Here is a 15,656-nt window from a genome sequence, read left to right as displayed (position 1 = left end):
AAACCAGCCCCAGTTGGCTAGTGTGTTCTTCTCTGTTACTGGTTGCCCCAGCCTGGCTCCACTCTTACTGGGCTGTTGCCTGTCTCTCCCCAGCCCCGCAACTTTCCCATACTCCCCAATTTCCAATCGATTGTACTTAGTCACTTGATTCTTGTGATGTTCCCATCCCTTTCCATAGTGTTTACCCTGGGAAAGCAGAGATGGGTCTTTATGCTCGAATGTGGCAAACATCTTCTTCCAATTCCCATGCCCACCCCAAGGCCAGGGTCAGGGTAGGGGTGCCTTGACTTCTGGGGGTCTGAGCTCTGCCTCTGGAGCTGCACTGTGGCCCTAATTACTGCCTCTGGGGGCTGTCAGAGGAAGGGGGGCCATTGCCAGGGCTCTAGCAGTGCCACAGACCACATGCCACATGGGTACAGGCTTGTAAGTGAGATGTGGAAATGGGTAAGTGACCACATTCTCAGGTTATCCCCAAGATCGTGTGACCACTCAGCATGCAGGCAGAGCCTTAATTAGGTCCCTCTGGTTCCAGCCCTGTGTTTTTTCCATGGAGGGCCTGCATGTCCCTCTGCCCCAGAAGGACTGCAGGATTTACAGTGGGGCCAGTCCAGAAGAGGGACCTAGGAGAAGGACTGGCTGGCAAGGAAGTAGTGGGGTTCCCGAGGGCCCCAGAGGCTGGAAGCCCGGGTGCTTTTTCTTCTTGTTTAGAGGTAAGGCTGAGTCCCCCACAGTCCCCTTGGGTGGGGCCTCAGCCTTCCCTCAGGGCCTCCCCCTGCCATTTCTCTCTCTGACTGCTGGATTTGCAGGTGGAGGAGGAGTTTACTTGGGGTGGGGGGGGGAGCAGCACCGTATTCTCTTTGTTTTTGTTGTTAAAGATCTTATTTATTTATTTGAGAGAGAGCACAAGCAGGGTAGAGGGACAGAGAAACAGACTTCCCACTGAGCAGAGAACCTGATGTGGGGCTCAGTCCTGGGACTCCAGGATCATGACCTGAGCGGAAGGCAGACTCTTAACTGACTGAGCCACCCAGGTGCCCCTCAGTTTGACATTCCTGATCAGAAGAACTCTTTTGGCCTCACCACCACTTCCCCTGGGGATTGCTCAGAGCGGGCTGCCCATGGTGCACCAAGTGCAAATGCCACGTCCTCACCACCTTGGTCCTTCTCCCTCTCCTTTCTGATTTTTACCTGGGACTTTAAATTCTCAGATCCATTCAATCCACTCCCTGTTCTCAATCTGAGTCCCCAGCAGCCTGTACTTACCCAAGCCCAGCAAGGGTGCCCCCACTTCAGAAGGACCAAGGAGAGACCCCCAGGATGAGAGTCTTTTTCTTAATGAGGTAACAGCCAAAACTAAAAACGTGAGCCCTCCCTGTTATGCTGAGTGCTTATTAGCTTCCTTTAATCTTGGCAACAACTGGACGAAGGAGGAATTGGAAGCCAGAGAGTTAGAGTAACTTGCCCAGAGACACACAGCATACAGTGTCATCGGGGCTTTGCTCCAGGGGACTCTGACCTGAGGAACACACTCCTGCCACTGCTTCCTTGCCTTCCTGAGGAGGAGCCCCGGAGCTTTAAAATACTGAACTGTGCCTGTTCCATTTGCATTGCTGAGTCAAACTTTCTGAGGCTGAACCCTCTGCAGCCGGTCACTCTTGGTCAGAGGGTTCTTGGCATTTGTGCCTTCAATGTGGCCAAAGAACTTTGCACTGCTGGCCTATTGTCTCCCTGCCACTGGCATGTTCCTTTGAGGGTGATCATGGGATTCCGGTTTGCTTTGTCTCCATGCTGGGTTGCTGGCATCATTGGGAGAATTTGCATGTAGCTGAAACCTCCCTGTTTACTGCACCCAGTGTGTGTGTGGGGGGGTGCTCAGTAAGGCAAGTGGCCCTCCTGTGAGCTCATCCTTGCCCTCTCTTCCCGAATCCATGGGGCGGTCCCTGGCAGGGGCAGTGCACTCCCCAGCATGCATTTGGGACAAAGCAGATTTCTCTGTTGTCTTGTGAGGCCCTGAGCACACAGTGGGTACTCTGTAGTAGTGTGGGGGGGGGGGGGCTTCAGCTCTGTCCTGCGTCCCCACCTTTCTTAATGAACTGCCGGACACCGTGTATGAAACTATGCTGCAGGATGCTGTGACTGATGGGTGGGAGGCACCCAACCTCCGCTGGCCTCCTGCAGCCTGCAAAGATGTCGGTCTCTTACCAGAAAAGGGTATTTACTATAAGTGAGCTCCCCACAACACAGGCTGTGCCCTCAGAGCCAGCCCCACCTCCCCATCACCCTCCCTGCATCCCTCCATAGCTAGGACCAGCGTGTGCTCCCCAGCTGGGCCCCCACCTGGAAAAACCCATCCCACACCCTGAGCTGAGAAGCAGCCTTCTGATGCCGCTTCCCTGGTTCAAACTCTTTGGGGGTTGCTCTCACCTCCCGTCCCCCGCTGCCCTTAGGAAGACACGACTCTCCCAGAATGCCTTGTGGGAGTTGGCTCCACTTGCTGCTTCTGGGACATCCGGGCACCCCTGGACTGGCCTGGTGACAGTGTCTCCCTCCCTTGGCTCTGTACTCATAGCCCTGTTAGCTCCTCCGCCCCAGCCGGCTGCCTGCACTCCAGCTCTGCCCAAGTTCCGGCCGGCCCGGATCAGCGCTCAACAGCCTCTTTGTACATCTGCCTGCCCGCTGGGACTGGTCTTTGTGCTTTCCTTCTGCTCTGGAGAGGCCCCAGGTAGACGGGAGCCAGGTGGTGAGTGAGTGGATGAATGGAATCGCGGGGAGCCAGGAGCTGATTGGAAATCAAAGACTTTGGCCTCTCCAGCTTTTGTACATACTTCACTCCTCAGAGTCCTCGAGTCGTTGTACCCACTACCCGCCCCCCAACCCTTCCTCAGAGCCTGCTTACTCTTACTTTGCATGCAGTTGTAACACTTGGAGAGTTGGTTTCTGGGCCTGTTCCCAGCCTGTAGCAAATAAGGAAGGAAGGAAGGAAGGAAGGAAGGAAGGAAGGAAGGAAGGAAGGAAGGAAGGAAGGGAGGGAGGGAGGGAGGGAGAGAGAGAGAGGGAGAGAGGAGAAGAGGAAAGAGGGAAGGAAGGAAGGAGCAGATGATTTGAAGCTAGGGAGGATCCTCCAAAGATAGGAAAGCAGAAACTCAGAGAACTGGGCAACCAGGAGAATCTGGAGGAGAAATGACAGTCTTGTGACCTCAGGGCATCCTGAGACTCATCTGGACAGGCATAGTTCGGGGGCACCCACAAGGAGAACCAGGGGTGCCCCCAGAAAGGCATCTGGCTTTGGGGGATAGTCTGACACGGGGCCCTCCTCTGACTTGAAAGCACCTGGGCAGCCCAGGGCGTGGTGAAGATGTAGGTTCTGATTCAGCGGGTCTGGGGCGGGGCCGAGATTCTGCGTTTGTAGCAACCCCGGGGGACCGCGAGGCGGCCCGTCTAGGGACCACACCCCGAATAACCTGGGTAGGCCTGCTTGGAAAGGCAGCGCGTGATTCCCTTACGAGGCCTCTCTACCTAAGGAAACACAGCCTGTTCAGTGCACCGGGCCTGGAGGCGCGCCCCTCAGCACTAAGGCATTTTCTGGGGCACTGCCATCCTCCTGAGAACTACCCCCCCCCCAATCCCTGGGGAGTTTCTGATGGTTGAGCCTCTGGCAGACAAAGGCTGGCTGGCTTCTTTCTTGCTTAATGGCAGGATTATTTCAGAAGAGGGGAAACCAAGAAAACCCAGGGGCTCTGCGCAGTGGAAGCTGAGAGAGCAGGTGATTCACGGAGCCTGGAGGGGCCGAGCGCCAGATGGACACCGGACACTAGCCCCTGCCTAAGTAGATGTTTGGTGGGGTTACCTGGACCCCTTTGGCCAGACCAGGGGCTTCCCCAGGTCCTCGGCACCCACGGCACACTGGTGAGGGACGTAGGGATGTAGGCCATCCCGCTGCACCCCACCCCACTATCCAGGGACAGCCCCAGTCTGTAAAGAGCCTTTCCCAGTGAGCCCTGGTGAGAGAGCTGATCCTCTCACACAGGCTGGGCTGGGCTGGGCCTCACGGAGCATGGGCTTCATGGAGATTCTGAATAAGGGGCCTCGCTCGGCAGGCTGTGGATTTGGGATCCCCCAGCATGCTAAAGATGCTGACAGCTGTGTGAGGCCCAGTAGAGGGGGGGCAGCTCTTCCGAGCAGGAACTCTGCAAGCTGTCTTCCTCTTCATGGCTGCAGACAGGTATGACTTAAAAATAGCTCCCTCTCCTTGGCAGCTCACTGGGTGCCAGGGCCGAGTGCAGGCATGTTAGCTCCTCTCCTTGTACCCGGTCTGCAGAGGGCTCCCCAGCCCGAGTGTCTCTCCCACGGGGAGAGTGGGTGTCCACACCAGCCCGTGTCTGCAGGGCTGTCCCCAGGACTGACAGGGCTAGAGTCTCTCACTAGCAGATCTTGGAGAGTAAAAAGGTGACAGGCACTCTTAAAGCAAAAACTTGGGGAAAATTCACCAATTCAGAGGAGGGCTAGAAGGAAACCCTAGGAAGCAAACAAAGGTGCAGGGTCTTGAGTTTCTGGCTGGTTTTCCTTTAGCGTCCTGGGTTGCCTTCAATAAGAAAAATCTGGGTTGAAATTTAAATTACTGGAAAAAAAAAAAAAAGACAGGTATAAGGAGCTAAGATGTTGGTAGGGGAGGAGCCCAAGGGCTTCACGGACTCCTACAAGCCTGCAATCATTTGAAAGACTGAAACTATGGGAAGGCAAAGGGAATATTCTGATGGTTTGAAATAGGGGGAGGGAAATGCAGGTATAGGCCAGGCTTGTAGGGAGAAGGAAAACCCCAGATGGACCTGGGGCTGGAGCTCGGGTTCTGCAGTCCCCCCTCCCAAGCCTGGTCCCACACCTCCCTTATGGGGAAGGCTTTCTGTCCCCGGTGGCTGTCTGGGCAGGCTGTTGGAAGCCCTGTTCCCTTTCCATGGGGCTGGATTCCAAATCAAAAGGAAGGTGATGGCATTTTCATGGGGGCGGGGTAGTAGGCAAAGGAAGTTTCCAGAATGCAGGAAACAAATCCAGCTGCATTCCCCTCTCTCACAGACTCGAACGTTGGTAAAAGATAGCGGTTTGTGCTCGGCCTTGTCAAAAGGGGCTTCCCTACTGGACTGCTTGTGGAGAGGAGCTCGGAGCAGGCTGACGATGCCTGTTTTGCCCCCTGGCCCAGCCTGAGAGCCTCTGCTTCCTGTCACCTCCCACTTTCTGCAGCCACACTCACTGTGGGATGTGATAACAAAGTCCTGCAGCCTTCAGGAAGGCCTTTATCTCTTTAATACTTCCTCGGGAATCTTCTCTCTGCATTGGCTTTGAGAGGCAACCTTGGCATTTTGTTAGGGCTGCCTAGATATCAAGCCTTATTCCTCCCCCAAATTAATTCTGGTGGCCTGGCTGCTCAGCCCAGGACTCAGGCTGAGGGCTTGGGCCTCAGGCGAGGGGTCCTCCCGGTTAACCTCGGTGGACCTAGTGACCTTGGCCTGGTTCACCTCAGTGGGCCCCAGTTTTCATCAGCCTGACACTCCTCTACCCCTAAGAGAAGTGCCGGAGAGTTAAATCAGATGAAATTTATTTGAAGGGCTTGGCTGGTGAGACTGTTTCTCCAAATGTTTGTGAGATGGCAACCTTGGCATTCTTTTGGTCCAAAAATAATGACTTTGCACGTGTGAGCGGTCTACTGCACCGTGCTCTGAGCCCCAAATCAGAAACCACGCATGTTCAGGACTCAGCCACGTGTATCATTTCTGCCAGAGTCTTCAGGTACACGTGGTAAGAGGGGTACATCTGGACAGTCACAAGAATGGTCTATTTGTTGGGACATTGAGTGTGCACTCTGCTCCCTCCCTTGTGGGGCACGTGGTATAGATTCAGTTAATGAGCATCCCTGCCTTCCCTGCTCCCCTGTAATGCCAGGCTCCTGCTGGGAAGTCCCAGGTTCGTTCTCATCCATAGGAAGTGGCTTGACTGCACACTCTTCTGCTTTCACCCTCTATCCCGTGGGGTGACATTAATGACCACATCACAGCACGATTGGACCAAACGAGGTGATCTTGCACAGTGCCCAGCACTTAGTAAGCCCTCGATAAACCAGAAACACAAGCGGCTACTAGTAATTCCTCATAAGACTGGTGTGAAGATGAAAAGGATTGGTGTATGAGACAATGCGTCGCGAACGGCAGAGCAGACCAGTTTTAGTTATTAGACGCTTTGAATCCCATGGTGCGCACTGCCCGTACGGTCGCTGGGTGCTTTGAGAGGAGCAGATCAAACAGGATGACGCCGGGGACCTGGGAGGTTTTTCCTGTCTTGCAAAGCCAGGCCCTGAAGGAAGTGACCATGGGCAAGCCCTCGTAGAGAGGGTCGTTTGAAGAGTGAAGGATGCACTTCTGGATTATAAATCCCAGCTCCGCAGGGAGGGGTGAGGACGCCACTCATGTGTCACTTTAAAATCCTGCCAGGACTTCACATAGCTGGCCCTCGGCCAGGGCTTCAGGCAGGAACAAAGGCAAGCAGCCTCTACTGAGTCCCGGGGAGTGATGGTGGACCTGGCTCGTGACCCTGCTCTCCCCTGCCCTGCTCAGCTTTGGGGATGTCCCTCCCACATCCACAGGTGGGCTTTCTTCCTGTGCCAAGCAGGTGGCCTGCTGCACCACACAGACGGGTCCACCCAGCGGCACCTTTGGCCCTCTGCTCAACCGGGGCCTTGTCCAAAGGAATGCCGGGCTTCTGCTTCCAGGCACTGACTCACTAAATGGGTCACACTGAAAGATTTCTGCCCATTTAAAGATTTCTTTAAATTCCCTTAGCCTGTTTCCAGACTTTGCTGAGTGAGGCCCTTTCTGACCTATCTGTCCTTTTCCTGAGGCCTGGAGAATGTTTCATGCTTGTAGGCCTAAAAGAAAGTTTTCCTGGGCAGCCCGGGTGGCTCAGTGGTATAGCTCCGCCTTCGGCCCAGGGCCTGATCCTGGAGACCCAGGATCGAGTCCCCACATCGGGCTCCTGCATGGAGCCTGCTTCTCCCTCTGCCTGTGTCTCTGCCTCTCTCTCTCCCTCTCTGTGTCTTGAATGAATAAATAAATAAATAAGAATCTTGAAAGAAAGAAAGAAAGAAAGAAAGAAAGAAAGAAAGAAAGAAAGAAAGAAAGAAAGAATTCCTAAACCTTCTGGACTCAGTCTGAACCGAGAAGAGGGAAGGCTGGAATTTCTGCCTCTCCCTGAGCCTGACCCCTCAGCCCCAGCCCCCCTGTGCTGGGGGAGGCCGTCCTTGCTCTAGGTTGTGCAAGATTTGTGTGAGCCAGAGATCCTGGTCCGTCCTTCCTCCACTGGCTGAGGACCATTTCCTGCCTGTTCCCTGACCTGTTGTCTCCTCCACCTTCCTTTCCAGCTTCTCTCTGGTTCTGAGGCTCCCCCCACTCCTCTTACACCCAAGCTTTCTCTTCTTCTTCCTCTGTGTTGAGACCCTAACCTCTTTGCTTTTGCCCCGAGTGCTTCACATCTTACATGCATGCCCCTCCACGCTTCAGGGCTCCTCCTCCCTACAAACTTCGCCAGAACATGCACCGTGTGCTGAGCGGTGGGCAGAGGACATTTATTCAAAGTCCCAGCACGATCAGTACCACTGTGGTCGTTGAGCTGACCGCCCCTTCTAACACTGAATTGTTCTGAGAGGCGCTTCCCAGAGAGTTTTCCTTGGAACACTAAGATGGCCGAGATGTGCCGCCTTCTAGTGGAAAGTTTCTGAGCACAGAGGATTGTGTGATCAGCTGAGTCTGCGTGCTCTGTTTCCCTCTGGCAGGTTTCAGATGACCATATGAAGGCTCTGGAACGTTCCACACTAAAGAGGCCTGTTTATTTTGACTAGGACTGCCTGTAACAGAGCCTGTCCCTTCTAGCCTGTTTGTAGGAGCTCTTCTTACCTCAGGTCTTGCACTAGTTGGCTGTTTTTGCCAGAAAGCACTCCCCTGTGTTGGCTAAAGTCTGGCTCTGTCATCTCCATGCACAGAGCCCAGTTCTTGCTGCAGTTTGGGAATGTTCCTGGAAAGTTGAAATGCATAATCTAAAGACGGTGCTGTGCTTCCTGGGGCCAGGTACTGCTGGTTCCTTCTGCTCTCATCCTTGCATTGACCTTGGGTGGCCTCCACCGACCAGACCCACATCCTCCAACATGCAGGGCCAGCCTGGAATGGAGAAGACTGTCCCAGGGTGGGGAGGACCGTGGTCCCCTTCTTTCAGGTTTTGGGATTGAGAACACAGGGCTGCTGCGTTAGGAAATATCCAGCAGGGGGAGGTGGCGTCTGCTGAGTTCCCCACGGTGGGGCTGTTAGCTATTAGAGAAGGAAGGGCAGCTCCCTGAGCTGGGGGTGCAGAAAGGCCACTGAGGACTGCGGGGTGATGGGGTGGGGGGTGCATTCTGGATGGGAATAATGGCATGAGCCGGCTGCTGCAGCTGGAACAGAACACACTGAGGAGTAGTGGGCCTCACCTCCAGCCTGACCACGTGGGCCTCAAAATACCACCAGCCCTCAGAGTTAGATTTCTGATTGCCCACAGGCTGCATTCCTTGGTGGGTGGGTGTGGGCGCCAACAATGGTGGGCTTTTGTTGTGGGGTGGTGGGTGGGGAGGGCAGTGCATAGTGAAGGAGCCTGGTGTGTTTATCTCATTTTACTGTGGGGAAAATGCACATAAAACTTGCCACCATGACCATGTAAGCCGTGAACGCTGACCCTCTTGTGGAATCATCGCCATCATCTGTCCCCGGACCCTTTCCCCATCCCAGACTAAAACTCGAACCCATGAAACAGTCACTCCCCAGGCGCTGGTAACCACTGTTCTACGTTGTCACTATGATTGGACTCTTCTAGGTCCCTCAGACAAGTGTGGTTATTCAGTATTTGTCCTTTCATGCCTGGCTGATCTCAGCCCTGCCATAAGGTTGTCTGGGTTCCTCCACGATGGAGCTTGTGTCAGATTTTCATACCTTTTTTTATCGTGAATAATATTCTATTGTATAAATATAGCATATTCCATTGTATGGATATATTGCATTTTGTTTAGCTGTTCATCGAAAATGGACACGTGAGTTTTTTCCACCTTTTGGCTCCCGTGAACTGATTTGTTTTATAAAACAAGGTGCTCAGTTCACCTGGGTGGCACAGGGGTTGAGTGTCTGCCTTTGGCTCAGGTGTGATCCCGGGGTCCTGGGATCGAGTTCCACATCGGGCTCCCTGCAGGGAGCCTGCTTCTCCCTCTGCCTGTGTCTCTGCCTCTCTCTTTGTGTCTCTCATGAATAAATACATGTTTTAAATCTTAAAAAAAAAAAAAATAAATAAAGCAAGGTGTTCACACCTGAGCAATAAGTGATCCCTGAGGAGCAGAAAATGGGCCCTGGACGTGAAGAGAGAAGACCCGGGGTGGGCAGCCTGAGAAAAACCTGCCACATCCCAGGTGTGTTGAGAAGTGGAGGGGTACAGATTGGGAGAAAGCCGAGGCCAGAAGGCTACAGAGGGCTCCTGTCAGCCCAGGCACTGAGGGTAGAGGGCAGGGCCAGGTCGGGGGAGGCTGGGGGGCAGAGGGACAGCTGGCACAGCTGCTGGCTCTGTGGAAAAACTTGGCCAACAGGTCAGAGCCAGGTCCCCTCTCAACAGTCACTTGCAAAGACGTAACAGTTTGGACCTGGAGGCCAGATGAGCAAGCCAAAGCGCAAAACAAAACCAGAGAGCTGGGCCAGGACAGCCACGTGCAAGGGTGGGAACCAGCTTCCACACCCAGGAGACCAGAAGGATGAAAGGAGAGTGGTGCCTGGGGGCTCAGTGGGCTGGGTGTCTGACTCTTGAATTTGGCTCAGGTCATGATCTCAGGGTCCTAGGATAAAGCCCAGTGTCCATTGGGTTGGTGCTTGGCTTAGAGTCTGCTTGTCTTTCTCCCCCTGCTCTTCCTGCCCACCCTCCCATGTTCTCTCTCTGTCTCTTTCTCTCTCTCAAATAAATTTAAGGTGCTTGGGTGGTTCAGCTGGTTAAGCATCTGCCTTCGGCTCAGCTCATGATCCCAGGGTTCTGGAATCAAGCCCCGTGTCAGGCTCCCTGCTCAGTGGAGAGTGCTTCTCCCTCTCTCTCTGCTCCTCCCTCCTGCTCGTGCTCTCTCTCAAATAAATAAATCTTTATAAAAGATAAAATAAAATTTAAAATATCTTAAAAAAAAATGAACAGAGGCATTTGTGGGAGTAGAGGAAGCAAAGACCTTAGAGGAAGCTCCTGGAATTGCCCATGGCTCCGTGAGAATGTTGGGAATGCTTGGGCTCGCTCTCACAGCTCTTGGTTGTCCAGTATTTAGAGGTTTGGTTGGGGGGAAAAAAAGAGGTTCGATTGGTGTTTGCCGACCAAAATTGGGGGACAGTAAGGTAAACGGGCATGTGTCTCATCTTCGAGAAACTTCTGGCCTAGTTAAGGGAATAAGAGATGTGTGAAGACAGCCGTGTGGTAAACGATCCCCTTTGAACTGTGTCGTGCAGAGCCCGAAGGCATTTCAATAAGGGGGTCCCTTCCGATATGGTGACCAGGGTGGGCCTCGCAAAACAGCAGGTAGCTGAATTATTTTCCAGTAGGTGAGGCCAAGAGAATGAATGTTTGGGAGAGTGAAAAGTGTCCTATTGTTCTGGCCGTGGTGGTCCCTGGTCAGTATCCTTTCTTTGATCCCGCAGGTATGACTCTGGACGGGATGGCTTCATTGACCTGATGGAGCTGAAGCTCATGATGGAGAAGCTGGGAGCTCCCCAGACCCACCTGGGCCTGAAAAACATGATCAAGGAAGTAGATGAGGACTTTGACGGCCGGCTCAGCTTCCGTGAGGTACCTGCTCACCTGTGGTCCAAGGGCCCTGAGTCCCGAGGGGGGAGGGCCCCTAAAGGGAGCCTCATTTTTTTTTAAATTTTTTTTATTTATTTATGATAGTCACAGAGAGAGAGAGAGAGGTAGAGACACAGGCAGATGGAGAAGCAGGCTCCATGCACCTGGAGCCCGACGTGGGATTCGATCCCGGGTCTCCAGGATCGCGCCCTGGGCCAAAGACAGGCGCTAAACCGCTGCGCCACCCAGGGATCCCTAAAGGGAGCCTCATATTTACAGTCCCCTGGAGCACAAGTCAAAGCCACTTGTCCTCCAGAGTGCTGGAGAGTTAACCTAAAGTTCTTTTATTTATTTTTTACTTATTTTTTTTAAGATTTTTTATTTACTTATTCATGAGAGACACACAGAGAGAGAGGCAGAGACACAGGCAGAAGGAGAAGCAGGCCCCATGCAGGGAGCCCAATGCGGGACTCGATCCCGGGTCTCCAGGATCACACCCTGGGCTGAAGGCAACGCTAAACCACTGAGCCACTGGGGCTGTCCTGTTTATTTTTTAAAAACATTTGATTTATTTTTTGAGAGAGCGAGTGAGCGAGAAAGCCTAGGCAGGGGGAGGGGCAGAGGGAGAGGGAGAAGCAGACTCTTCTCTCAGCAGGGAGCCTGATGTTGGGGACTCAGTCCCAGGACCTGGAATCATGACCTGAGCGGAAGGCAGATGCTTAACCGGCTGAGCCACCCAGGCACCGCCCTAGAGTTCTTTTAAAAATATTTTAAAAAGCTGGTGAACCGCGGTGCTGGCATGGGAAAATGCTCAGTAAGCAGACTGAAAGCCACTGTGGGTAGGACAGCCTCCTCTTGGTGAAATGGTAAGTGCTGAGAAATCCGGGAGGATGTTTTACCAAGATATTCATAGTGGATATTTGTGGGTGCAAAGTTTTGGTAGTTTTATAATTTTATACTTTTTAATACATTAAAATTTAAAATTTTTATAATAAGCATTTAAAGATGGTCAAAGAGCAGTTGAATAAAGGGTTTTACTCTGTGCCCATGGAGCTCCCCTCCTCCCCACAGCAATCCAAGAACAGGCTTTTTGGCCTTTGGATCGCTGAAGTTGCAAGCAAAATTTTGTACGTGCAGATATCTTTCTGGAAGAGTGCAAGTAGATTCACTAATCTCTAATGTGTCTGATCTCTAAATGTGTGAGAACATTAGTATATGGCCATTTCTATCTAGGGGGAAGTCTCAAGGCTACTGGGTTGTTTCAAGGCAAGGTTGCAGCACCACAAGGAAGGCTTCCATGTCCTATGTGCGTGAGCTTTATAAGGCCTCTAGACGTGTCGGTGTGCCCTGGTGACAACAGGTTTGGGAACAACATGCAGGCAAGAGCTCCAGGCATTAGCCCAGCTGCTACAGTTCCATTTTGTCATGTGTCAGCTGGGACCTCGGGGGCTGGGAATAGAGAGCGCCGTCCTTGCTTCTTGGTGTGCAACCTTGATTATTCCAGAAACAGTGGAGTTCCAGCATCCTGGTTTCTGACGGTGAGAGCTTTGGTCAAGTATGGGTCCTCTCTCCAGGCTAGATAGGGCCCATGGACATCTGTCCTGAGGTCCCTGTGGCTGAACTGGCAGCATTGAGTCCCCTCCCCAGCCGTGATAAAACCAGCCTTGCTTCTCACTGCCCACAAATCAACCGCAGATCCCCTCTTCTCTTCTGTCCTGAACTGGCAGGTGCAGAGATAGAAGATCACGGAAAACCTGTGTTGGGCATAACCCTCAGGATATTTTAGGCCAGGCTTCTCATGTCAGAGCTAAGGAGCTAGAGGGCCAAAATGGTCAGCACTTGGCCTGAAATCACGTTCCAGCTCAAGGCGGGACCTGGGTGGCAGCCTCTGTGCCCACAGCCTCCCATCATCACCTGCCATGCTCGCCTGCACAGCTGTCCCTCTGGCTCCCTCGCCTCTCAGTTGGCTCTTTTGTATCATTCGTGCCAGGCATTGGCTCTTTCAACCCAGCTATCCCTGGGGTAGAGAAAGGAAAAGCTTTCGTGTGGGTAAAGCTTTGGAGGCAACACCAGGGATAGAGCTTCTGTGGCAAAGTTGTGATCTGTGGGGAACTGAGAGTGAGAGGGTGGTGAGAGGTCTATGCAGGTCACCAAGCCAGCCAAGACACAGTCCCAGGAGCCACCCAAACGCACCCCTCCCTGAATCCAAGATGCTTGGTTAGCTTTTGGTTAACGGCAGGTTTGGCCATCTTGCACAGAAATGCCCGCAAGTGGACACCAGAAGTTTAGAAATCTCCCAGGTGTTCCTGTTGTAGGGTCTCCTCCCTCTCACAAAGCTTCAGTGACGTTTGTGTCTGTCCTTTATCATTTGGACCCTGCTGTGGTCCCATCCCTAGCAGGTGTACCCAGAGATACGGGATTTGGAAATGTAGACATGTTTGCTATTAACACCTCACAGCCCAACCTCCTGCTTTTCTTCTTTTCTTTTCTTTTTTTTTCCTTTTCTTTTCTTTCTTTTCTTTTCTTTTCTTTTCTTTTCTTTTCTTTTCTTTTCTTTTCTTTCTTTCTTTCTTTCTTTCTTTCTTTCTTTCTTTCTTTCTTTCTTTCTTTCTTTTTCTCTCTTTCTTTTTTTAAGATTTTATTTTTGAGGGATGCCTGGTGGCTCAGCCAGTTAAACACCTGCCTTAAGCTCAGGTCATGATCTCGGGGGTCCTGGGATTGAGTCCCACATTGGGCTCCCTGTTCAGTGGGGAATCTGCTTCTCCCTACCTCTACATTTCTCCCCCAGCTTGTGCTTTCTCTCTATCTCTCTCTGTCAGATAAACAAGTAAAATCTTAAAAAAAAAAAGATTTTATTTTTGAGTAATCTCTACAACTCAATGTGGGACTTGAATTCACAATCCCTGAGCTCAAGAGTTGTACACTACCACTGGAGTCAGCCAGGCACCCCTGCTTTTATGTTTTCATTCTGCTGGTTTCTACCAGTGTTGGGAGCCACTGGTGTGTTGGTGCTTTGCTTATCAAATGGCAAGAGGCCTCCAGTCAGCTCGATCTCCACACAGAGCTGTGTAACTTGAGCAAGTTATTTTACTTATGAGCCTTAGTCTTTCTGTCTTTAAAATAGGGGTGTTAAGGGGCGTCTGGGTGGCTCAGTTGGTTATGTGTCAGACTCTTCATTTTGGCTCAGGTCACAAGCTCAGGGTGGTGGGGTTGAGCCTGTGTCAGACTCTTATGCAGAGTCTGGTTGAGATTCTCTCTCTCCCTCTGCCCCTGCTTGGACTTAAATAAATAAATATATCTTTTTTTAAAGATTTTATTTATTTATTCATGAGATGACACAGAGATAAGGCAGAGACATTAGGCAGAGGGAGAAGCTGGCTTCTTGCAGGGAGCCAGATGTGGGACTCGATCTGGGAACCCAGGGATCACGCCCTGAGCAGAAGGCAGATGCTCAACGGCTGAGCCACCAGGTGTCCCTTTTTAAAAAGATTTTATTTATTTATTTGAAAGAGGCACAGAGGGATCCCTGGGTGGTGCAGCGGTTTGGCGCCTGCCTTTGGCCCAGGGCGCGATCCTGGAGACCCGGGATCGAATCCCACATCAGGCTCCCAGTGCATGGAGCCTGCTTCTCCCTCTGCCTATGTCTCTGCCTCTCTCTCTCTCTCTCTCTGTGTGACTATCATAAAAAAATAAAAAATTAAAAAAAAAGAAAGAGGCACAGAGAGAGAGAGAGGCAGAGACACAGGCAGAGGGATAAACAGGCTCTCTGTGGGGAGCCCGATGCAAGACTCGATCCCAGGACCCAGCGGTCACGCCCTGAGCAGGAGGCAGACACTCAGCCACTGAGCCACCCAGGCATCCCAATAAATCTTTTTTTAAAAAATAGGGATGTTAGTAGCTTTCCCTCAGGACTCTTGTGGGAAGGGAGTTGTCTCTCCATGCCCTTCCTGGTGGCAAGTGACAGAGAATGCCAGCTAATTTATCTGTGAAAAGAACAACTATCGACCAACTATCGGCTTGCATAGCTGGGAGATGAAGAAGTGGAAGTGCGTTGGGCGCAGCAGTGCAGCATCTTCTCTTGTCATATCTCCACTGTTCTTCCTTCTGTGTCCACCTCACCTCTTCTTTCCATGTTGCATGTTATTTTTTTTTAAGATTTTATTTATTTATTTACGAGAGACAGAGAGAAAACGAGGGGGGCGGGGGGCAGAGACACAGGCAGAGGGAGAAGCAGGCTCCCTGCAGGGAGCCCGATGCGGGACTCGATCCCGGGTCTCCAGGATCACACCCTGGGCTGAAGGCCGTGCCAAACCACTGAGCCACTGGGGCTGTCCCCCACATTGCATGTTCTCCCTAATGCCTGTCAAGCTGGCCACCAGCAGCTTCAGACTCCTTTGTCTCAGTTTAGCAACTGAGGGCCTGGACTGGTCTCAGTTGGCCTCTGACTGGTGCTACTGGGGACACGTGCCCACCTCCTGGACCAGTCATTGTGTTCAGGGGACCGTGATTGGCTGGGTCCAAGTTGTGTGCCATAAGACACCATAGCCAACAGCCCCACCATCATCCTCACGGAAGGGCTGGGTTGCCAGACAGGCAAAATTGCTCCCTTCTACAGTTCTTTCCTCACAACCTGACAGTTCATAGATGCTTAGTGAATGTTTCTGTTCCTTTTCTTTCTCATTGGATTAACTTGACCAAAGCAAGTCACATCCACATAAAATCTCTTTGATATGGAAGATATGTCTCCGTTAAGTATTATTTTGCTGCTTTTCCCCAACACACAAAGCAATTGA

At 52.1% G+C, this 15,656-nt stretch overlaps 1 protein-coding gene across 2 annotated transcripts in view; it reads left to right on the top strand.

The window, feature by feature from the left end:
- Positions 1 to 15,656, top strand: part of EFHD1 (EF-hand domain family member D1) — a 45,340-nt gene that overhangs the window by 13,331 nt on the left and 16,353 nt on the right. For both annotated transcript variants that reach the window (XM_055345838.1, XM_055345837.1), the window contains exon 2: positions 10,719 to 10,866. In XM_055345838.1, coding sequence (XP_055201813.1) covers positions 10,719 to 10,866 — 148 coding nt within the window. The remainder of the gene's footprint in view (positions 1 to 10,718; positions 10,867 to 15,656) is intronic.

The sequence above is a fragment of the Nyctereutes procyonoides genome, unplaced genomic scaffold, assembly GCF_905146905.1.
Source record: "Nyctereutes procyonoides isolate TBG_1078 unplaced genomic scaffold, NYPRO_anot_genome, whole genome shotgun sequence".
NCBI classification, from domain to species: domain Eukaryota; kingdom Metazoa; phylum Chordata; class Mammalia; order Carnivora; family Canidae; genus Nyctereutes; species Nyctereutes procyonoides.
The sequence above is the reverse complement of the archived record's forward strand: the minus strand, read 5'-3'. Positions and strand labels throughout refer to the sequence as shown.